This window comes from Trachypithecus francoisi, unplaced genomic scaffold (genome assembly GCF_009764315.1).
Source record: "Trachypithecus francoisi isolate TF-2019V2 unplaced genomic scaffold, Tfra_2.0 Lachesis_group11, whole genome shotgun sequence".
In the NCBI taxonomy this organism is placed as follows: Eukaryota; Metazoa; Chordata; class Mammalia; order Primates; family Cercopithecidae; genus Trachypithecus; species Trachypithecus francoisi.
Genome location: NW_022681456.1, coordinates 20,642,304 through 20,666,373, shown reverse-complemented (window position 1 = coordinate 20,666,373; position 24,070 = coordinate 20,642,304). Strand labels below are relative to the sequence as shown.

At 45.7% G+C, this 24,070-nt stretch overlaps 1 protein-coding gene across 4 annotated transcripts in view; it reads left to right on the top strand.

Moving 5' to 3' along the window:
• The window catches only part of PTPN11 (protein tyrosine phosphatase non-receptor type 11), a 102,809-nt gene that overhangs the window by 55,201 nt on the left and 23,538 nt on the right, over positions 1–24,070 (top strand). For 2 of the 4 annotated variants that reach the window (XM_033220522.1, XM_033220523.1), the window contains exons 7-11: positions 9,637–9,733; positions 14,215–14,294; positions 14,421–14,579; positions 18,956–19,087; positions 23,611–23,777. In XM_033220522.1, the coding sequence (XP_033076413.1) occupies positions 9,637–9,733; positions 14,215–14,294; positions 14,421–14,579; positions 18,956–19,087; positions 23,611–23,777 (635 nt within the window). The remainder of the gene's footprint in view (positions 1–9,636; positions 9,734–14,214; positions 14,295–14,420; positions 14,580–18,955; positions 19,088–23,610; positions 23,778–24,070) is intronic. The other 2 variants (XM_033220525.1, XM_033220524.1) reach the window with 1 other exon arrangement.

The window sequence follows — 24,070 nt, the reverse complement described above, 5'->3', positions numbered from 1 at the left end:
TTAAAAGCCCAGCCTGCTGTCATGCTAGCCTGTCTTCTCTGTGGTGGTCCAAAGCTGTTTTCAGCTTGCACTAGCATTGTAGTCATTTCACTGACAGCTTCATAGATGTCCCGGATTCTATCAGCAGCTCTGCTAACTGATGTTCTCCAGGAGAAGCTAGTGTGTCTTCACATTCACAGTCCAGTTTGATTTCTTTAAAGTGATTACATCCTGCTTAGGGGAGCTATAAATTCTACTTTGAGATGGTTAGGTTTTATGGAAACAAGACTTTAACTGCACCCCAGAGCTGTGTCTAGAATAATAATTCTTGTCGGTAATCTCTAGTGGAAATCTTCCCGCTGGTGACTAAGCAACACCGCAGGGAACAAAACCCTCAAGCAGGGCTCCAACCTCATGCTTAAAAATGCTCCAGGGTGGCAAGCTTGCCCTTTAACTAGGGTTTTCTATCTACGCCTGAGTTCCCAGACTTAGTAGAGGAGCTGCTACCTTCCTGTGGGTAGAACATTTCAGTAGTTAGAGGTTTTATTCCATAAGCTAAATGTTATATTCTGGAGAAATTCCTTTCTTTCTGTTGGAGTATTTCTTTCTCTTTTGTTCCTTATCTCCCCACGTCCCCCATGGCTTTTTTTGTGTTGTTGTTTTTGTGGTAGAGTCTCACTCTGTTGCCTGGGCCAGAGTGCAGTGGCATGATCTTGGCTCACTACAGCCTTGACTTCCTGGGCTCGGGTGACCCTCCCACCTCAGACTACCAAATAGCTAGGACTACTGGTGCGCGCCAACACGCCTGGCTAATTTTTTCTATTTTTAGTAGCGACGGGGTTTCACCATGTTGCCCAGGCTGTGGTCTTGAACTCCTAGGCTCAAGCAGTCTGCCCACCTTAGTCTCCTAAAGTGCTGAGATTACATGTGTGAGCCTCTGCGCCTGGTCACCTATTTCGTTTTGAAGATGAAGAAAGTGACTCCCAGAAGTGAGAAAGTTGCCCCCAGGGATGTGACTGGCAAATGGTTGGCTGAGGTTTGAACTTGAGGACTTCTGACTCCATGTCTACCATGCCATGCTTTCTTTCACTTAGCCATTGAGATTCTCCTGCCCAGTTCTTAAGGCCCCTACTGTTTTTCTCACTCTCGCCATCTCTTCTCCCTTCCCCCTGCTTCCTAGTTCACAGCTTCCAGACTTGCTGCCTGGTCTCCTTCACTCTCCCGCATGCTCGCTGGCTTCATGCCAGCTTTGCACTCGCCCCCCCACCCCCAACTTGCCAGGTTGCCTCCCTTTCTTGCTTATACCCGTCTAAATTTTTTTTACCTGTTTTCAGCTTCAGCTCCTCCTTCAGTTAATTTCCCGGATCTCATTCCTTAAATTCCACAGTGCATAATTAAAAATTATAGTTATAGATTTGCCTTGTACTATTTGCTGCTGTTTCATGTGTCAGACCTGTTTTTCTCCAAGGACCATGCCTTTTTATTTATTTATTCATTTTTGAGATAGGGTCTTGTTCTGTCTCCCAGGCTTGAGTGCAGGGGCACAATTAGCTCTCTACAGCCTTGAACTCTTGGGTTCAAGGGATCCTCCTGTGTCAGTCTCCAGAGTAGCTGGGACTACAGGCATGTGCCACCATGCCTGGCAAATTTTTCAATTTTTGCAGAGATGGGGGGGTCTCACTATGTTGCCCAGGCTGGTTTTGAACTCCTGGCCTCAAAGGATTATCCTGCCTCAGCCTCCCAAAGTGCTGGGATTTCAGGCATGAACTACCATGCCCAACTAAACCATGCCTTTTTGATTTGTTTTTCTACTTATACCCCACCTTGTTGGAGGTGGGTGGCTTACAACAGGCACCTGGAAAGGAACCATGTCTTGGATTGGTTTTATTCCCTGTGGTGCTTTGCAAGTCATGTTGGTCAGTTAGGACCTTCTAGGACCTTCTCCGGGGATAAGAGTCTCCAGCTGCCCTTCATTCCTGGATGGTGCTATGGACTCATGCAGGAAGAGCTGCCCAAGAGAATTGGTGACAGGCTTTGCAGCATGGTGTCAGGAGGTGGTGGCTTTCATCCACCTTTGGTGTTGGGTAACGTTGCAAAGCTTTCATTACAGAGGATGGAACGAGAAATTGCAATGTTTCTTTGCAGAGAGGACAGAAGCCAAAGGAAAACAGAAGTTCCTTCAGTTTGGGTAGGAGGCCTGGTTTTGGAGCCTGCCCAGGTGGTTATCACTGTCTTAATAATTATTCACGGCATCAAAACCAGAGAGACCATCTGTGTGATAGCCTTTCTTAGCTTTTTTTCTCTTCTTCAGAAGGCCACAGCCATGGGTGGGGCAGGAGGAAAGTTAATGGGAGCTTTTTCATTTTTATTTATTACTGATTTATTTACGAAAGTGTTTTTGGCTGGATGTGGTGGCTCACGCCTATAATCCAAGCACTTTGGGAAGTTGAGGCAGGAGGATCACTTGAAGCCAGGAGTTTGAGACCAGCCTGGGCAACACAACGAGACCCTGTCTCTACAAAAGGTAAAACAAATTAGCCGGGTGTGGTGGCGCATAGTTGTAGTCCTAGCTACTTGAGGGGCTGAGGCAGGAGGATTGCTTGAGCCCAGTTTAAGGTTATAGTGAGTTACGTACAATCAGGCCACTGCACTCCAGCTTGGGTGGCAAAGCACGACCGTATCTCTAAAACAAATAAACAAAAAACCTTTTATTATTGAAATTTTCAAACAGACCTCAAAATAGAGAAAATAGTCCAGCGGACTCCCCTTTTCCGCAATACCCAGCTTTAACACAGACCAACATTTTGTTAATCTTGCTCTCTCACGCTCTATCCCCTCCCCTGTCCAATATAAACACTCTTGTAGCTTTGTTTTTATTGTTTTTATTTATTTTTTATCTTTTTTGAGACAAAGTCTCACTCTGTCACCCAAGCTAGAGTGCAGTGGTGCGATCTTGGCTCACTGCAACCTCTGCCTCCCAGTTTCAAGTGATTCTTCTGCCTCAGCCTCCCAAGTAGCTGGCATTCCAGGTGTGTGCCACCACACCCAGCTAATTTTTGTATTTTTAGTAGAGACGGAGTTTCACCACGTTGGCCAGGCTGGTCTCAAACTCCTGACCTCAGGTGATCCGCCCGTCTCAGCCTCCCAAAGTGTTAGGATTACAGGCGTGAGCTATGGCCTCCGGCCGTATCTTTGTTTTAAAAAATAATCTCTCTACTTGGTGGGCCAATAATTAAAAATATAAAATATTTAAGAAAGAAAAAAACTAAGCAAAGTAACCATATAGGTTGGTCTGGCTGTAATGTGAGTGTCATTACTTTTCTTCCCTAGGTATTTGGCTCTGTTGCTCAGAGCAGTACAGGCGAAATGGTCATTAGGGCATTGTCATGGTGCCTGGGGATGCCTAGCTCAGCCAGTTTGTTTTCTGTCTGCCTCTCTCCTTGGTCCTTTTCCTCCACTTCCATTCATGAAATTCTAGTCAAGAGCCAGGTCCAGTGGTTTTCAATCCAACGGCTTTGGAAGCCTCTGGGCTCTATTTTGGTTATTGCAGTCACTGGGCTGCTGCTCCTGGCATTTAGGTTGGCAGGGGTCTGGGCTGGGGAGCAAGAATGTTCAGTGGCCACAAATGTAAGGGATGGTCTTACATTTACATAAGGGAGACAATGAAAACTTACCTCCTCCACAGTCAGTAGTGCTGTTGGGCACTTACTTGTACAACATGGATTAGGACATTGACTTTCTGTGGATACGTTTTAATAGTTTATTAGGTGTGTTAGGCCATTTTACACTGCTCTAAAGGAATATCTGAGGCTAGGTAATTTATAAAGACAAGAGGTTTAATTGGCTCATGGTTCTGCAGGCTATACAAGCATGACTCCAGCATCTGCTTCTGGTGAGGGTCTCAGGAAGCTTCCGGTCATGGAGGAAGGCAAAGGGAGAGCAGACGATCACATGGTCGGAGCGGTGGCGAGGGTGGGGTGGGTGTCACACTCTTTTTTTTTTTTTGAGACGGATTCTCGCTCTGTCGCCCAAGCTGGAGTGCAGTGGCCAGATCTCAGCTCACTGCAAGCTCCGGCTTCCGGGTTTACACCGTTCTCCTGCCTCAGCCTCCCGAGTAGCTGGGACTACAGGCGCCCGCCACCTCGCCCGGCTAGTTTTTTTATATTTTTTAGTAGAGAAGGGGCTTCGCCGTGTTAGCCAGGATGGTCTCGATCTCCTGACCTCGTGATCCGCCCGTCTCGGCCTCCCAAAATGCTGGGATTACAGGCTTGAGCCACTGCACCCGGCCTTTTTTTTTTTTTTTTTTTAATTTGAGACAGTGTCTCACTCTGTTGCCCAGGTTGGAGTGCAGTGATGTGATCTCAGCTCACTGCAGCCTCTGCCTCCCAGGTTCAAGCAATTCTCCTGCCTCAGCCTCCTGAGTAGCTGGGACTGTAGGCGCGCATCACAATGCCCAGCTGATTTTTGTATTTTTAGTAGAGACGGGGTTTCACCATGTTGGCCAGGCTGGTCTTGGACTCCTGATCTCAAATAATCCGCCCGCCTCGGCCTCCCAAAGTGCTGGGATTACAGGCGTGAGCCACTGTGCGCGGCCACCACACTCTTTTAAACAACCAGATTGCATGTGAACTTAGAGCAAGAACTCACTCACTGGCACCAAAACATTCATGAAGGATCCACTACCTTCCTTTAGGCCCCATCTCCAACACTAGAGGTCACATTTCGACATGAGATTTGGAGGGGACAGACATCGAAACCATATCTTTAGATTTAATGGTTTTATGCAGTTTCTTTGGCTATCTGTTTAGACTCCTGCAGTCAGGTGACTGTAACTAGCCTCTGGTCCTTTTTGAGAGTTCACAGTGTGGTGCAAACCCTTTGGATGTATTATTGGAAAATGGGATGTGTGGCAGCCTGTGTCCCTGCTTTACATTGTCCTTTTTGCCGCCTGCCCTAAGTCTCCTCATTAGCATCCCTGCCAAGGCCAGTGGAGAAGGATGGAGATGCAGTGACATTCAGCTTGACAGGTCATTAGTAGCTTTTGTGCCCCAGGGACTACTGGTGGGAGGGAGCTTGTGGAAGATAAACCCTGACAGGAATGTATTCTCCTGGAGAGCAGGGTTTATTTGATATTCTTCTGGAGCTTAGAGCCATAAGCCTGGTGCTGGGGAGGAGGCGCCCTTAGCAGATGGCATTTGGGAGCCTCTGCGGGCAGAGCCTGGAAAGTCACAACTTCTGAGTTGTTTGTATTTGCAATCTCTAGATGGATGGCATCTTCTGCTATGGGAAATGAAATATGTTTAGGCAACTTGAGCCCCAGGTGCAGATGAGGCTGGGCTAATGGGTGCACTAGGGAAGGGGCTGGGGGAGAGATGCGCTGTTAGCTACTATCAATCTGTGACAGCTGTCAGCTGCTGGCAATTAGCACCCACCTGTGCCTGGGATGCAGTGGTGCCTGTCCTGTCCTCTGTGGAAGTCTCTGGACCCAGCAGCCATCTTGACTGTGCACTGTTCAAACCCCAAGGCTGCCTGGAAGAGGTGATTGGGAACTTATTGCACGATAAGGAAAGTGCAGGACAGGTGCAGTGGCTCACGCTGGTGATCTCAGTGCTTTGGGAGGCTGAGGCCAGAGGAGGGCTGGAGTGTGAGACCAGCCTGGGCAACATAGTGAGACCCTGTATTTCCAAAAAGTAAAATAATTAGCCAGGTGTGGTGGTGTGCGCCTAAAGACCCAGCTACTCAAGAGACTGAGGTGCGAGGATCACTTGAACCCAGGAGTATGAGGTTACAGTGAGCTGTGATCGCATCACTGCATTCCAGCTTGGGCGACAGAGCATGACCCTGTCCCAAGGGCAAAAAGGGAATAAGGGAAGCCTCTGGCAGACCTGATGATGGGTGGCCCAGCCAAAATGAGTATTGATGAGGATTTCCCTGGTCTGGAACTCTGAATTTAGTCTGGCAAAGTGTTTCATTTGTGTTGTGAGATGATTCTTGGTGTTACCCCATCACAGTAGGTAAGATGAATTAGCAAATGAGAAAGGCTTTCTCTTTTTCATCCTTATCTGGTCCTTAGATGAAGCCTGAAGAAGGTCTCCATATGGTAGTAGTAAGTCTTTAACATCTACCTCTAACGTTTGCCTGTGTCTTTTTTTTTTTTTTTTTTAACAAAGCCTCAGGAATGCCCCAGTATCTAAGTAGAATTTGGTAATATTTCGTTTTTGTTATATTCCCTTTTCTGCTTACCTTCTATATATATAGAGTGAAATTTTTAAAAAATATGTGCAAGTAAGAGCAATTTCTTTTTTCTTTTTTTTTTTTTGAGACAGGATCTCGCTCTGTCACCTAGGCTAGAGTACAGTGGCACAATCTCGGCTCACTGCAACCTCTGCTTCCTGGGTTTAAGTGATTCTCCTGCCTCAGCCTCCCAAGTAGCTGAGATTACAGGAGCCCACCACCACTCCCGGCTAATTTTTGTGTTTTTAGTAGAGACCAGGTTTTGCCATGTTGGCTGGGCTGGTTTCAAACTCCTAACCTCAGATGATCCGCCTGCCTTGGCTTCCCAAAGTGCTCTGGGATTATAGGTGTGAGCTACCGGGCCTGGCTGAGGCAGTTTCTTTTTGAAATCTATTTTGTGAAGGAGAAAAAGCGGAGGTCAGTTAAAGGAAACAAATAGCATAAGAGGTGGTATGCAGAGATGCCAAAGCATCTTGAAGGTGCTTTTTTTTTTTTTGAAACAGAGTCTTGCTTTGTTGCCTAGGCTGGCCTGCAGTGGTGCAATCATGGCTCCCTGCAGCCTTTACCTTCTGGGCTAAAGTAATCCTCCTACCTCAGACTCTTAAGTAGCTGGGACTATAGGTGCATGCCACTATGTCTGGCTAATCTTTACATTTTTTGTACAGGCCAGCGCTCACCATATTGCCCAGGCTGGTCTTGACCTCCTGTCCTCAAGCAAAAATACAGATTTTGATTAAGTCTGGGTAGGACCTGGGCCTGAGTTTCTAACTAGCTCCCAGGTGGTGCTAATGCTGCTGGTCTACAGACCACATGTGGAGTAGCCAGTGTAGAGTTCATGTAGCAATATTGATTTCATAGCAATAGCCAGTATCTGTGTACTTGCTTCGTTGTATTTCACACACGGTATAATGATGTACATGCATCTCATTTGACCCTCACCCCAGCCCTTTGGGGTGGAAAGGATTGCGCTCATTTCACACTGGAGGAAACTGAGGCACAGACAGGCAAAGTAACTTGGCAAAACAGAAGGGAACTTAAGAGGCAGGCCCTGATTAGCTCAGAGATTAGAAGGCCTCGTGCGTCATCCTGAACAGCTTGGAATTGATCTTGAAGGTGGAGGCAGAAGTTGAAGGGTAATTAAACAGGAATTGGAGGAAATTCACCTTGCATAGTGATTGCTTTGGCCACATGCACCCTGCCACCCCCACCTCAGTGAAGTGTCATGTGAAGTTGGGTTCATAAATGAAGACCTGAATGCTTTCCTGCCAAGTTTGTTTTAGATCAAGCTGCTAATTAGTCCCAGTCTCCCTCCCCCGGTATTATTTTTTGTTGATGTCATTTCGCTTCATTTAGTTGAAGTGATTGATTCAGTTCAGTGTTTGAATTTCTTTTTGAACCTCACCTTAATAACCTGTCTAAAAATCAAGGTTAAACCTTCTTCCTAACACAGCAGTATTGCTTGGTAAGACTGGCTCACAGTCCAAAGAAATGCTTGCCCAGAGAGGGCAAACTGCTTTAACTCCTTATCCCCGAGCTCATTAAAAAAAAATCAAATGACTGATTCCTTGTCACAGTTCTGCCTACATTAGGTTTTATTTTTGTCCAGGTTTCAGCTAGTTAAACGCTTTTGTGATGAGCTTATGTCCAGGCTGAAGGTTGCATTTTGAAACTGAGAGTCAAATACCAATTTAAAGTCCAGACTTTTATACTTATTTGTGAAATTCAGATAAATGAAATGGAAATAAAACAGGGCTGCTGTGTTGTGAAATATGACTCTGTTTTTCCTTGTAGGACTCTTTGAGGGTAGCCGTTTTGGCATTTTATATATTCTTTTCTTAGCCTACCTTTTACTTTCTTGATTTGCCTATTTGTGATTTCCCATTAAACAGTAGGCTTTTTGTAAACTGATTATCCCTTGAAATTGACTTTTTTTTTTTTGAGACAGGATCTTGTTTTGCCACACAGGCTGGAGTGCAGTGGCTCCATCATACAATAAACAAAGAAAGAAAGAGAGAGAGAGAGAAAGAGAGAGAGAGAGAGACCTTGACTTATTTAAAACAAAAAAAGAAGAAAAAAAATATAGATCACAGCTGTTATTTGTGTATGCTACGCCAATCCTTGCTGGGTTTCATTCTTTATAATTGTTATTTTTAAAGATTTTTCTTCTTATAAATATTCTATTTTTTCATTGTAGAAAATTTAAGGGAGAACACAGTGGGAAAAAAAAAAACAAGAAAAGGACTTCATAATCCTGCTACTTTAGGGGAAAAGAAATCACCATTACTTATTTGGTTCTTCTCCCACTTTTTTTTTTTTTTTTTTCTGAGATGGAGTCCCCCTCTGTTACCCAGGCTGGAGTGCAGGGATGTGATCTCAGCTCTCTGCAACCTCTGCTTCCTGGGTTCAAGTGATTCTCATGCCTCAGCCTCCCAAGTACCTGGGATTGCAGGGGTGCGCCATCACGCCTGGCTAATTTTTGTATTTTTAGTAGAGACGGGGTTTCGTCGTGTTGGCCAGGCTGGTTTTGAACTCCTGACCTCAGGTGATCCTCCCGCCTTGGCCTCCCAAAGTACTAGGATTACAGGTGTGAGCCACTGCACCTGGCCTTCTGCCTTTTTTTTTAAGAAAAAAAATTAAAAAATTGTTTTTCTTTTTGAGATAGCATCTCATTTTGTTGCTCAGACTGGTCTTGAACTTCTGGGCTCAAGCAATCCTCCAGCCTCAGCCTCCCGAGTAGCTGGGACTACAGATACACATCACGATGTCCTTATGCCATTTCTTTTGTACACAGGTGAATGCAAGCATATGATTCCATCATATACTATTTTGAAGGTTTGACTTTCTTTTCACTTTGGTCATCTTTCCAAGGTGTTATTTTCCTAGTACATCTTTTTAAATGGACATAGAACATTCTTTTGTGTGAATGCACAATGGTTTTATTTAGGCTCTCTCCTGTTAGATATTTATATTATTTTCAGCGTTTCTCCACTGTTGCAGCGTTCAAATGAACCTTTTTTTTTTTTTTTTTTGAGATAAGAGTCTTGCTTTGTCGCCCAGGCTGGAGTGCAGTGGCACGATCTCTGCTCAAGTGATTCCTGTGTCACCTTCCCACGTAGCTGGGATTACAGGTGCCCTTGCCTGGCTAATTTTTGTATTTTTGGTGGAGATGTGGTTTTTACCATGTGGGCCAGGCTGGTTTCGAACTCCTGGCCTGAAGTGATCTGCCCACCTCAGCCTCCCAAAGTGTGGGGATTACAGGTGTGAGCCACCGTGCCCAACTCAGTTGAACATTCTTGTAGCTATTGCATACAACTGTGAACATTTCCTAGAATGAATTCCTTAAAGAAGAAATGCTGAGCCAGACTTTTTTATTTTACTGTGACTCTTTGACACGTGATAATATTGACTTTTCTTTCTTTCCAGACACTACAACAGCAGGAGTGCAAACTTCTCTACAGCCGAAAAGAGGGTCAAAGGCAAGAAAACAAAAACAAAAATAGATATAAAAACATCCTGCCCTGTAAGTATCAATATTCCTCTCAGTAATAGTCACTCTTGGAGATTTTGATTCCTAGCACCTCTGTACTTTTCCTCAGGGTCGTGTGCTCTTGTTAGCACATCTGAGGCCTTAGCTTTTTTAATTGCAAGCAGTTTCCAAAATAATCAACCATGGTGGGGGTTGATGACTTCATTCACTGAGCTCCTGTGATGCTGATTACTGAGTAAAGTTGCCACTAGGTGGCTTTGTCTGCGATTGGTTCCTTCTGTTAATTAATTTTCTGTCTGCCCAAGATAGATCATCTCAAGGCTTGAGATCTCTCAGTGTCAGGGACCTCAGGGTGCCAGATTTGTGTCTTGACTCCTCCTCACTGGGCCTGTGAGTCCTGGGTAAGGCCTGTCTCCTTTCTGGGACTCAGTTCCCTTATGTGGGAAACAGACAAACACCTCCTGAGGGCTCTTAGAACCGTTCTGCTTGCTGATCCCCTGAGCTCAAGTTACTGGAGAAAGGGTATATACCTAAACTTTGCTCAGAAGAAGACTTTGTGGGCTGGGCGTGGTGGCTCACTCCTGTAATCCCAGCACTCTGGGAGGCCAAGGTGGGCAGATCACCTCTGATCAGGAGTTCAAGACCAACCTGGCCAACATGGTGAAACCCCATCTCTACTAAAAACAGAAAAATTAGCCGGGTGTGGTGGCGGGTGCCTGTAATCCCAGCTACTCGGGAGGCTGAGGTGGGAAATTGGTTGAACCCAGGAGACGGAGGTTGCAGTGAGCCGAGATCGCGCCATTGCACTCCAGCCTGGGCGATAAGAGTAAAACTCTGTCTCAAAAAAACCCCGGCTGATTTTACAATTTTTTTTTATAGGCCGGGTACAGTGGCTTACGCCTGTAATCCCAGCACTTTGGGAGGCCGAGGTGGGTGGATCACCTGTGTTTAGGAGTTTGAGAGTAGCCTGGCCAACATGGTAAAACCCCATCTCTACTAAAGATTGCAAAAATTAGCCAGTGTGGTGGTGGATGCCTGTAATCCTAGCTACTTGGGAGACTGAGGCTGAGGCAGGAGAATCACTTGAACATAGGAAGCAGAGGTTGCAGTGAGCCGGAGGTGCAGTGAGCACCACTGCACTCCAGGCTGGGCGACAGAGTGAGACTCTGTCTCAAAACAAAAAACAATTTAAAAAAATAATAAATTTTTTTGTAGAGCAGGGTCTCCCTATGTTGCCCAAGCTGGTCTTGAACTCCTGGGCTCAAGTGGTCCTCCTGCCTCAGCCTCCCAAACTGTTGGGATTACCGGCATAAGCCATTGTGCCTGACTGTACCTTCTGTAATACCCAAATGCCACCTGGCTAAGCCCAAGTTGAATCATGAGGAAAAAAGGCCTGGAAGGATGTAGACCTTCTTTTTTTCTACTTATTTATTTATTTATTTTTGAGACAGGGTCTTACTCTGCTGCCCAGCCTGGAGTGCAGTGGTATGATCATGGATCACTGCAGCCTCAACCTCCCGTGCTCAAGTGGTCCTTCCTACCGCAGCCTCCAATGTAGCTGGGATTAGAGGCACGTGCTACCATGCCCAGCTACTGCACTCTACAATATCCATGTAGATATGATATACATATATACCATGTATATGTACATATTTTTTGTAATTTTTTTTTGTAGAGACAGGGTTTCGTCATGTTGTCGAGGCTGGTCTCGAATTCCTGGGCTCAAATGATCTGCCTTCATTGGCCTCCCAAAGTGTTGGGATTACAGGTGTGAGCCACTGTGCCCGGCTGTACCTTCTGTAACACCCAAATGCCACCAAGCAAAGCCCAAGTTGAACCAGGAGGGAAAAAGCCCTGGAAGGATGTAGGCCTTGCATGAGGATCTCAGAAACTGCACTAAACCAGTCACAGTTCCTCTCTCCCGAGGTCTAACTCTATGCTGAACTTTTGCATTTTTATCTCACTTAATCAATATCACATGCACAGGAAGGAGGCATTCTTAGTATCCTGGTTTTCTAGACCATTTTAGCAGGTTATAAGTGAAGGGGAGTGGGCGGGAGAACTGGCACTAGAGCCCCCAAAGTCACTGTTCTTAGCATCACACTCTAATGCAGGGGATTCTCCATTGATGTGCTGTGCAAGGCAGTGCACTGAGGAGAAAGGAAGGAACATTTACAACTTCTCTTTATTTATATCCTTTCCCTAAAAAAAAAAAAAAATGAAAAAGAAAAATTTATCTGAGGCCTAGATTGATTGCAGTGAGTGCATAATGTTTTATTGATTGATTGATTGTTTATAGAGATGGGGTCCTCACTGTATTGCCCAGGCTAATCTGGAACTCCTAGGCTCAAGCAATCCTCCTGCTTTGGCTTCCCAAAGTGCTGGGATTACAGGCATGAGCGACTGCACCTGGCTATGCATACTGTATTTATCCAACTTACAAATAAGGCTTGCTTGCATATAGTGCATATGTGTATATATTTCAGCATTGAAAAACTGTGTGATTGGGAGCCATGATCAAATTTGGAGAGCATTGCTCTCATGTCTTATGAGGTCAGAACCTTGTCAAATCTTGTAAACCGTCCTTTGTGTGTGTCTATGCATGAAACATAGTTGTTCCCTTTCTGCATGCATATGTACATATACATGGTATATATGTATATCATATCTACATGGATATTGTAATGTGTGTATGTGAGGATGGGGGAAAGTGGAGTCATTCGTAATACTGAGAAAAGGCAGTGAGGAATTTGCACAGAAGCAGTTTGAGCTGCAGCATGGTACTAGTGACCTTGAGGAAGCCTTATCCTTTTTTTTTGGAATTTATTTTTTCAATTTTTAGAAATAGAGTTTCACTGTGTTGCCCAGGCTGATCTTGACCTCCTGGGCCCAAACTGTCCTCCTGCCTTGGCCTCTCAAAGTGCCGGGATTACAGGTGTGGACCACCGTGCCTGGCCACCTTGTCCTTTCTATGTCTAGTTTTGACGTCTGCTCAGGGGTCTAATGGTATTTATATGGTATAAAGTGTATGAGAAAGTGAAGGGACCAATGGTATGCAGTATCTAAATAGAACATCGCTTTGCCCTCCCTTAAAGGTCTCGTTTAGATGTTTCCTCTGATGAACATCTCATTTCCTTAAAGATGAGGAGTCTGAAGCAGAAAGGATATTCTTCTTTTAAGACACATGACTGTCTTACTAATTCCCATTGCAAAATAGGTTGTGTAGGTAGAGCACTCAGATTTTTATACCAATAATGGACTTTTGTACACAATTTGGACAGTTGATACTATCGGAGCCTTGTGATATTCCACTGCATTATGCTTCACTAAAAGATACCTGGCTGGGTGTAGTGGCTCACACCTGTAATCCCAGCACTTTGGGAGGCCAAGGTGGGCAGATCACCTGAGGTCAGGAGTTCAAGACCAGCCTGGCCAACATGGCGAAGCTCCATCTCTACTAAAAATACAAAAATTAGCCAGGTGTGGTGGCACGCACCTGTAATCCCAGTTATTCAGGAGGCTGAGGCACAAGAATTGCTTGAGCCCAGGAGGCAGAGGTTGCAGAGAGCTAAGATAGTGCTGTTGCACTCCAGCCTGGGTGACAGAGGAAAACTCTGTCTCAAAAAAGAAATTAAAAACAACAGTAACAACAACAAAACCCTCTTTATTATGGAAGTTTTCAAGTATATTCAAGAGCAGACAGAACCCCATGTACCCATCACCCAGCTTCAACAATTATCAACTCATGCACAGTCTCGGTTTCATCTATACTCTGATCCGTATCTCCTCTTTCCTTGAATTATTTTGAAGCATATCTCAGACATCATGTCATATATCTATACTTCGGTCTTCTTTTTTTTAAAACTCCCCCTCCCCTTTTCTTTTTTTTTGAGACCGAGTCTCACTCTGTCGTCCAGGCTGGAGTGCAGTGGTGTGATCTCGGCTCACTGCAATGTCCGCCTCTCGGGTTCAAGCGATTTTTGCACCTCAGACTCCTGAGTAGCTAGGATTACAGATGTGCACCAACATGCCTGGCTAATTTTTTCATTTTTAATAGAGACAGGGTTTCGTCATGTTGGCCAGGCTACTCTTGAACTCCTGACCTCATATGATCCACCTGCCTTGGCCTCCCAAAATGCTGAAATTACAGGCCTGAGCCACTGTGCCCAGTCAAAAATTTCTTGGTTTGAAACAATTTTGGAACTCATAAGAAGTTACACAAATAGCAGAGAGAGTTTTCTTGTACCTTCTCTCAACTTCCCGTATACCCAGTGATAACATCCTATATACCCATAGCATCTGCTCAAAACTAGGAAATTGTGAAGATAGCATTATGAGAGGCATCAGGCAGTGTTCATGCTACTGTTGTGCTTACCTGGGCTTTAATTTTTCTGTTTTTTTTTTTAATCATTAAATGAACAGAACTTGGACTAGGCTGGGGATTAACTGATTTGAACTGGTTTTTCCTGAAGCAGTCCAAGGACTTGCATGACTGTGGTCTCTTTTTCTTCTAGTTGATCATACCAGGGTTGTCCTACACGATGGTGATCCCAATGAACCTGTTTCAGATTACATCAATGCAAATATCATCATGGTAAGCTTTGCTTTTCACAGTGTTTTCTGACCATACATTGCTAGCCTATTTTTGTATTTTAAATCCTTCCTCATGTCCTGAAAGCAACTTTAAGATGTTTGAACAATTTTCTTCCTAAATTTCTAGCCTGAATTTGAAACCAAGTGCAACAATTCAAAGCCCAAAAAGAGTTACATTGCCACACAAGGCTGCCTGCAGAACACAGTGAACGACTTTTGGCGGATGGTGTTCCAAGAAAACTCCCGAGTGATTGTCATGACAACGAAAGAAGTGGAGAGAGGAAAGGTAAATCACAGAAACTTCTTTCCTGCTAAACTGTTTTTAAAGTATCACGTGTGTCAGATTGGCCATGTTTAGAAGTGAATAAATGAATTAAGCTTACTCTAACTGATTCTCTGAAAAAAAGGGACTAGGAGAAATTTGATTATGTTATTCCTTGGTGTAGTTTTCTTTATGTTTCTTCTGCTTGGGGTTTGTTAAGCTTCTTGGCTCCACGGATTTGTAGTTTTCCTTAAATTTGGATAATGTTCAGTCTTAGTTTCTTCAGATACATACCCTGGGCTGGGCATGGTGGCTAATGCCTACAGTCCCAGCACTGTGGGGTGTCGAGGCGAGTGGATCACTTGAGGTCCGGAGTTTGAGAGCAGCCTGAGCAATGTAGTAAGACCGCATCTCTAAAAAAAAAAAAAAAAGGCCGGGCGCGGTGGCTCAAGCCTGTAATCCCAGCACTTTGGGAGGCCGAGACGGGCGGATCACGAGGTCAGGAGATCAAGACCATCCTGGCTAACACCGTGAAACCCCGTCTCTACTAAAAAATACAAAAAACTACCCGGGCGAGGTGGCGGGCGCCTGTAGTCCCAGCTACTCGGGAGGCTGAGGCAGGAGAATGGCGTAAACCCCAGAGGCGGAGCTTGCAGTGAGCTGAGATCTGGCCACTGCACTCCAGCCTGGGCGATAGAGCGAGACTCCGTCTCAAAAAAAAAAAAAAAAAAAATTTACCCTGTCCAACCTTGTCCTAGGACACCAGTCATACATGTATTAGGCTACTTGAAGTTGTCTCGTAGCCCACTGACGCTTGGTTTATTTTATTCAGTTTCTTCCCCCGATGTTTCATTTTGAATAGCTTCTTTTGCTATATCTCTAAGTTAATCTTCTGCAGTATGTCATCCGCTCTTAATCCTATCCAGAGTATTTTTCACCACAGACATTGTATTTTTCATCTCTAGAAGTGTTAATATCATCTATATCTTTCCTGTTAACATGTGTAGCATTTTCCTTACCTTTTGAACGTATGGAGTATTTCTGTTGTTGTTTTTTGTTTTTAGAGACAGGATCTCGGTCTGTTGCCCAGGCCGGAGTACAGTGGCACGATCTCAGCTCACTGCAGCCTCCACCTCCTGGTTCAAATGATTCTCGTTGCCTCAGCCTCCCAGGTAGCTGGGACTACAGGTGCGTGCCACCAAGCCTGGCTAATTTTTGTATTTTTAGTAGAGACGGGGTTTCGCCGTGTTGGCCAGGCTGGTCTCGGAACCCCTGACCTTAGGTGATTCTCCTGCCTTGACCTCCCAAAGTGCTGGGATTACAGGCGTGAGCCACTATGCCTGGCCATGTTGTCCGTTTTAATTAACTCTGCCTAACTGTGCTCCCAAATGGTTGCCCCAGTGCTCACTCCCACCAGCAGCACCTGCCTAGGACGCATTACTCCATACTCTTCAAGATACTTCAGATTAAAAAAATAAATTGTAGCATCCCACACCTACAGAAAAGCAGACAAATCTTATCGAGTGACAGCCCTCTGTGTTATCTCGAAGTGAGCCCACCATGGTGATTTTTTTTTTAAATATGGAAAAGTTCTGTGTTTTTGTTTGTGTTCTAGTGAAAGTTCTTTTTTAGATATCCTTTAATTGGTTTATTTAAGATTTTGTGTGGAATGTATCAGTCATACCTATAAATGAAACCTAAGGCAGATGGAGAACTTTGGAGTTGAGCCTTCCTACTGTAATTTTCATATTGGATGTGAAGGGCAGTGTGATTTTCATAAGACTTTCATTGTTGTACTCCTAGTTGGTATACTTCTGAATACCTTTGAGGCCAGATCTGGCCATCGTGAAACACAGGTTTCCTTCAGCAACTGCCTGCGGTGTTCTTGAAATAATAGACCAATTAAAACATCTTTGTAGTTTCTGCTTCAGGCAAGTGTTTTTTGCCCTAAATGTGGATAGGAAGAATGAAGCCCTTCATCCTTCTTTTTGCCTGATTATAGCTGTAGGAGGTTCACCTGTTCTCAGAAGACATGAAGATTGTAAAGAGAGGGGTCTTGTGTTGCTTCAGAGGAGTCAGTATCAGTCCCTTTCAGAAGCTCTCCTGGATAGACAGGCATTAGGGCCAAATCACCCTGCCCCAACCCTCACCACCATGTCCTAGTCTCTGCTCCCTGTCTCATTCTTCCTCTTTACTTTGGTGGTGCCGAGAGGATGACACGATGGGCGTTGATTCTCTCCACAGACCTTTCTGACAACCTACTCTCAGTATCCCCCCAGTGCGCAGAAGACAAACCAGACTGTGGACTGTGTTTGGTTCCTGGGCTCTATTTTAAAAGACAGTGTATTAGTTCTCACATTTTAGAATTTGTTTGCCAAGGTTTCCACAGGAGTTTAGAAACTAGGGGGAGGGCTACAGCAGTTTCCTGATGTTTAAAGTTAGCTAAAACGTTCTTTTCAGGGTCATGATTTAATTTTATATTCTCTGGTGAGTTCCCTGTAATGACTAGGAGCAGTCCTCAGCCTTGATTGGCCAGTGACAGCATAGAGTACAATTAATATTAGGAGTGTTTATTTGGGGAAACTAAAATTTGTATCAAATTTGTCCGAGGTATTTGGATCTACAAAATACTGGAGGGAAAGCTGAATTGAGAATCATAATAAATGAAAGACCACATCCTTCTTTTTTTTTTTTTTTTGAGACTGTGTCTTGCTCTGTCACTCAGGCTGCAATGCAGTGGCACAATCTTGGATCACTGCAGTCTCCACCTCCTGGATTTAAGCGATTCTCCTGCCTCAGCCTTCTGAGTAGCTGGGATTACAAGCTGTGCCACTACACCTGGCTAATTTTTGTAATTTTAGTAGAGACAGAGTTTCACCATGTTGGCCAGGCTGGTCTCGAACTCCTGGCCTCGAGTGATCCACTCGGCTTCCCAAAGTGCTGGGATTACAGGTGTGAGCCACTGCGCCCGATCAAGGCCACATCCTTTTATTGAACGTTCCTCCTACCATGTTTTCTTTTTTTCTTTCAATCAATCATTGACTCTGACTGTTGATGTCTGTAGCTGCTCTCTTATTTCCAGTTTTATAGCTGCAAATTTCTCTGTCTTCCTAAGAGACAAGGTAAATTTCTTTTGCTGATATTTGTGTCTTGGTGGTTTTGGAAAGTGAGTGGTGTGGATGACTGCCCAGAAAACAACAGAACACAGAAGCATTCTCTGCCCAGAACACGCCACCAAATAGATACAAACTCATCTCACTGAGTGAAGTAGCTTCCTTTTTGGCAGCAAGAATGGTTTTCTTGGTGCCATATTTTTCAATCCGCCTGCTCTTGAAGCCAGCAGCTACTGCAGGCTTGGCATTCCCAGGCACCCAGTTAAGGGAAAGTGACGTGTAGAGGAGGTATCAGATAGGTCTGGATATAGAAAAAGCAGCTGGTTCAAAACCCCATGGGCTGCCTTTCTGTGATAGAGTTATTCACACTTGGGTTAGATAAGGCACAGAGTCCTCCTACACTGGTGCGGAAATGAAGCAGACAGTCTGGCTCGTTGGGCAGCCTAGACTCCTCCAGAATCTGTGCTTGCCTTCCCTATGGAGTGACTGGCAGATCTTAGAATTCAGACCTCAGTGGTTACTAGCCAGCACTCTCACATTGGTTAGTCCTTCTCTCTGCATCTTTGATTCTTTAGCGATAAATAAGCAAGCATTGACTCTCTTTTGACATGTGCTTGGATCAGACAACTGCACGAGCCGCCTTTCTCCTCCCACTTCTGCCTGGTTCTCCCAGCACCTGCTTTTCTTGTTTGAACTCTTCCTTTTTTTTTTTTTTTTTTTTGAGACAGAACCTCTCTCTGTCGCCCAGGCCGAAGTGCAGTGGCATGATCTCAGCTCACTGCAACCTCCGCCTCCCAGGTTCAAATAATTCTCCTGCCTCAGCCTCCCAAGTAGCTGGGATTACAGGTGCCTACTACCACGCCCGGCTAATTTTTGTATTTTTAGTAGAGATGGGGTTTCACCATGTTGGCCAGGCTGGTCTCGAACCCCTGGTCTCAAGTGATCTGCCCACCTCAGCCACCCAAAGTCATAGGATTACAGGCATGAGCCACTGCACCTGGCCTGATTCTTTACAGATAAACAAACATTGACTCTGCTTTGACATGTGCTTGCATCAGGTAACTGCACCAGCTGCCTTTCTCCTCCCACTTCTGCCTGGTCCTCTGAACGCCTGCTTTTCTTATTTGAACTCTTCTTTCCTTTTCTTTGAAAACCTGACAGATGCTAAACAGGCCATTTTCCATGTTGGTGGTTATTAAGCAAGACTTGAACATTTGTTTGTTGCTGGTTTAGGCTTTTATTTCAGAGTTCTTAGAATTAACTTTCTTTTTTTCTGATCCCTTCCAGAGTAAATGTGTCAAATACTGGCCTGATGAGTATGCTCTAAAAGAATATGGCGTCATGCGTGTTAGGAACGTCAAAGAAAGTGCCGCTCATGACTATACGCTAAGAGAACTTAAACTTTCAAAGGTTGGACAAGTAAGTATATTGTCGTATTCTAGAGACTTTGGGAATTGTTGATGGTGCGTAGGAATTCAGGGTCTTGCCGTTACTCATGTTTGCATACATGTATGCATTCACTCACTCATTGATTCAGTAGCCATTTATTGGATTCCTTCTATGTGCCAGGTACAGTTTAGGCAGTACTGGTACATTGTGAACAAGGCAGTTGGTGTTCCTGCACTCATCAAGCCTGGGGAGATGGATGATTTAAAAACAAATAACTGGCCAGGCGCCGTGGCTCACGCCTGTAATCCCAAGACTTTGGGAGGCTGAGGCAGGTGGATCGCTTGAGCCCAGGAGTTTGAGACTAGCCCTGGGTGGGAGATTGGGATAGGGTGACCTGAGTGGCTACAAGGCCTGTTAGGAGGCCTCTGCAGGGGCCTAGGTTGATGGCCTCCTCTCCAAGTATCCACAGACTTCCGCAGTTGTTCTTTTTTGTTCCTTCCTTTAGAATGGAATATTATATAAAATGTCAGAATAAACTGGGAGAGAAGCAGTAGATGTGAGAGGTGCCGGGGGGTGAAGTCTGCAGGGCATGGGGATTGTTTGGCTTTTGGAGGAGGAAGAGGGATTCAAGACCCATTGTAGAGGTCTGAGTCTGAGTGGACAGTGGTGCTATGGCAGACACCACAAAAGCTGGAAGGAGGTCTGATGTGGGCAGTGATTTGTTTTCTTCTGGATGTGTTCAGCTGGGCATCTGAACAGTCATGTGGACATTCATCTATTCATTCAGAGATATTTGTTCAATGACCTCTTGGTTCCTGGCACCATGCTGCTTGCTGGAGATAGAGCTGGGAAACAAAACAGATGGAATCCCTGCACTCCCAAGTGTACGCTGTACTGGCCAGTAATCTACCAGCCCAGTAATCGCACATATAAATATATCATTATAAACTGTAATCAGGGCTACAAAGAAAAAATGCAAGAGTTTAGGGTTCATTTGGAGGGGGAAGAAGGGGAAGGGACTTTTGTTTGTTTTTTTTGAAATGGAATTTTGTTCTGTCACCCAGACTGGAGTGCACTGGTGCATTCACGGCTCACTGCAGCCTCAACCTCCTAAGCTCAGGCGATCCTCTCGCCTCAGCCTCCCGTGTAGCTGGGGACTACAGGCATGTGCCACCATGCCCACCCAATTGTTAAATTTTTTATAGAGACAGGTGTCTCATTATGTTGCCCAGGGTGGTCTTGAACTCCTGAGCTTAAGTGATCCTGGTGCCACATGCAGCCTCCCAAGGTGCTGGGATTATAGGCGTGAGCCAGCGCATCTGGCCAAGGGAAGGGAGGTTCTTAAGGCATAGGGAACAATGTGTTTGAGTCAGCAAAGGAGGTTGTGGGGGTTTGTCCTAAGTGTAATAAGCAGCCAGAGTTGGATTTAAGCTTTTAAGAGATTCCCTTCCACCCCGTAGAGACTGGAGGGGGCAGGAATTGTTCTAGGGATTAGGACCAATTTGGAGGTACTGCAGTTGTCAGAGTAAAAAATAATAGGGCTTGAACTAGGCTAGTTGCCAGGGTGCCCGAAAGAAGAGGACCCAGGGCCGGGCGCGGTGGCTCAAGCCTGTAATCCCAGCACTTTGGGAGGCCGAGACGGGCGGATCACGAGGTCAGGAGATGGAGACCATCCTGGCTACTACGGTAAAACCCCGTCTCTACTAAAAAATACAAAAAACTAGCCGGGCAAGGTGGCGGGCGCCTGTAGTCCCAGCTACTTGGGAGGCTGAGGCAGGAGAATGGCGTAAACCCGGGGGACGGAGCTTGCAGTGAGCTGAGATCCGGCCACTGCACTCCAGCCTGGGCGACAGAGCGAGACTCCGTCTCAAAAAAAAAAAAAAAAAAAAAAAGAGGACCCAGTAGAGCTGACTGGAGGCAGACGGGCAGGGATTCAGTGAAGGAGTATACCAAGGGCGAGGGTGGTGTGCAGGGTAACTGGCAGTTTTCTAGCTTGAGAAGGGTCGGCGGGGGGATGGCAGTGGACCTGAGGAAGCTGGGAGGATCAAGGACCTCTTTGTGGACACACAAAGTTTGAGATGCCTTGGACACATTGAAGTGGAGCAGTCAGGGAGGCAAGGGTGGAGGTGGGATGCGGAGGGGAGGTGGGATGCAGAGCGTCGTGGATGAATTGATTTTGCTCAATAGAGGGACATTTTTTTCTGTGGCAACAGGAGGGCAGAAGGAGAAGGTGGCCACAGATGCCGGTAGGTGAACTGAGAGTGATTACTTTCCCCATCGTCTTGGAAGCTTGAGGCAAGGCCATCAACAGACAGAGGGAATAAGAAGAGAGAGAATATTTGAAGAAAGGGAGAAAAGATGAAATCATAGTTGTGTAGCAGGGCAAGAAGTCCAGAAAGGTCTGTGCTGTGCCAAGTGCCCAGTAGAGGTGATGAACATGAAAATATACTGATACCCATTGCCTGGTTTTTCTCGAAGGACACTTGGCTCCTAGGGCACAAAACAGAAAGTACGTAGTTCGTCCAGGCCCGGGGCTTTGCATAGGTGCAGTGGATGGAGAGGAGGTCAAGGAGTGGAGGCACATGGTAGACAGAGACTGTCCCCAGAGCACGGGGACTCCTGGCTGGATGAGAGGGACAGGGGCAGGAGGATGCAACTGGCAAAGTGGAGGGAGGGCTCAGTGGTCTGGAGGCTACTTGAAGTGACGGGGGGACCAGAAGGATCTGGAAGCCAGTGTGGTTGTGGCCCAGGGTGGGATGTTTAGATTTCTGATGTCAGAGAGGGTTCAGTCATTCTGATGATGGGGAGGGGTGGAGGTTGAATCTATGGTAGAGATAGTGAGAGGAGCTGGAACAATGTAGCTGTCAAGTAGAAATGGGAGAGAGGGCTGGACACAGTGGCTCACGCCTGTAATCCCAGTACTTTGGGAGGCTGAGGCAAGAGGATTGCATTAGCTCAGGAGTTCAGGGCTGCAGTGAGCTGTGATTATGCCACTACACTCCAGCCTTGGCAACAGAGTGAGACCCTGTCTCTTAAAAATAAAAATAAAAAAAAAGAAAAGAAGAAGAAGAAAAAAGAGAAAAGTATCTTTTTAAATCCCTTTTGAAAATGTCACTTAAGGCTGGGCAAAGTGGCTCACACCTATAATCCCTGCCCTTTGGGAGGCTGAGGCCATGGATTACTTGAGGTCAGAAGTACAAGACCAGCCTGGCCAACATGGCGAAACCCTGCCTCTACTAAAAATACTAAAAATTAACTGGATGTGGTGGCACACACCTATAATCCCAGCTACTCAGGAGTCGAGTCTGAGGCACAAGAATTGCTTGAACCCAGGAGGTGGAGGTTGCAGTGAGCTGAGATCAAGCCACTGCACACCAGCCTGGATGACAGAGTGAGACTCTGTCTCAAAAAAAAAATCGCTTAGCTTAGATTGTCTCCACATATATAGGAAGAAGATGTAGCAAGAAACGTGATACTTTTTGGTCTTCTGTAGCCTTGGTGCCATTGTTGATCTTTATTAATTATCATTATCTTCAAAATAGCCGTAATGTGCTGAGTCTCTTCCTATTTGCTGGGCAGAGACTGAGTGTTTCAGCGAGCTTGTCGAGTCCTTACAATTGCATTATGAGAGAGAGAGATTATTATTCCCACTTTGCAAATGAAGAAATTGAGGTTTAGAGATATCCAAGGGCCACGTGAGTGTGAGTGCCTGGAATTGGAGCCTAAATCTAGTCATCTGATAGCAAAGCCTGTGTTCTTATCTGCTTTGCATTAAATACAAGTTTAAAATAGAAAAATACTGACCAGGCTGGGTGGCTCACGCCTGTACCAGGCAGATCACCTGAGGTCAGGAGTTTGAAACCAGCCTGGCCAACATGGCGAAACCCCGTCTCTACTAAAAATACAAAAATTAGCCGGACATGGTGGTGCATGCCTGTAATCCCAGCTACTTGGGAGGCTGAGGCAGGAGAATCGCTTGAACCCGGGAGGCAGAGGTTGCAGTGAGCCAAGATCACGCCTCTGCACTCCAGCCTGGGTGACAGAGTAAGACTCTGTCTTGGGGAAAAAAAAAAAGAACCATACTACAATAGAAGTCTGTGTTTATATGGTGGGGAAGGTTGGGTATCAAAAAAACAAAGAGGAATGAATGTCTTAAGTGAATGCCTGTTTCCTCATCTGCTTCCTCTTCTGCTGGGAGGAGAGACCTGGGTCACTTGAGGTCTCAGTTGCCTCCAGAGCTGAGTGCCACAGGGATGCAGAGGAACAGGGATGTTACCTGTTGCTGGTAATTCAGAGAGATGATTCAGGGTATAGTTAGCTGAAAGAACAAATTGCCATACCAGACCTCTTGGTTCATATGACAGAGGCAAAGAGTTGCCTGCAGGATTGGGAACCTCATGAAGAGGACCATGGGAACCTCATGAAGAGGACCTCTCAGTGGAACCTGGGGAGATTCTTTTCTTCTCCATTGGCTCACATTGGATTTAGGAAAGCTCGGAACTGGGTGATCCCTCAACCTCTTGATTTATTTAATTCTTTTCTGGTTTTTCTTGGTTCTACTCCAGGGGAATACGGAGAGAACGGTCTGGCAATACCACTTTCGGACCTGGCCGGACCACGGAGTGCCCAGCGACCCCGGGGGCGTGCTGGACTTCCTGGAGGAGGTGCACCATAAGCAGGAGAGCATCATGGATGCAGGGCCGGTCGTGGTGCACTGCAGGTGACAGCTCCTGCTGCCTTTCTAGGCCACAGCCTGTCCCTGTCTCTTAGCGCCCAAGGCTTGCTTTTACCTATCCACCCCTAGCTTTTTAACTGTAGAAAGAATTTAGTATCTGTTTGAGGCATAGAGCAACTGCATTAGGGGATGTTTTGATCCCAAGGCATATTTCTCCTAGACCCTACACACTGCCATTGGCCATGGCCATTGTAACATGCTCAGTTAAAACAGCGAAGACTAAGTCAGCATGCTCTCTGAGTCCACTAGAAGTTGTGCATTAAACAACTTCATCCTCG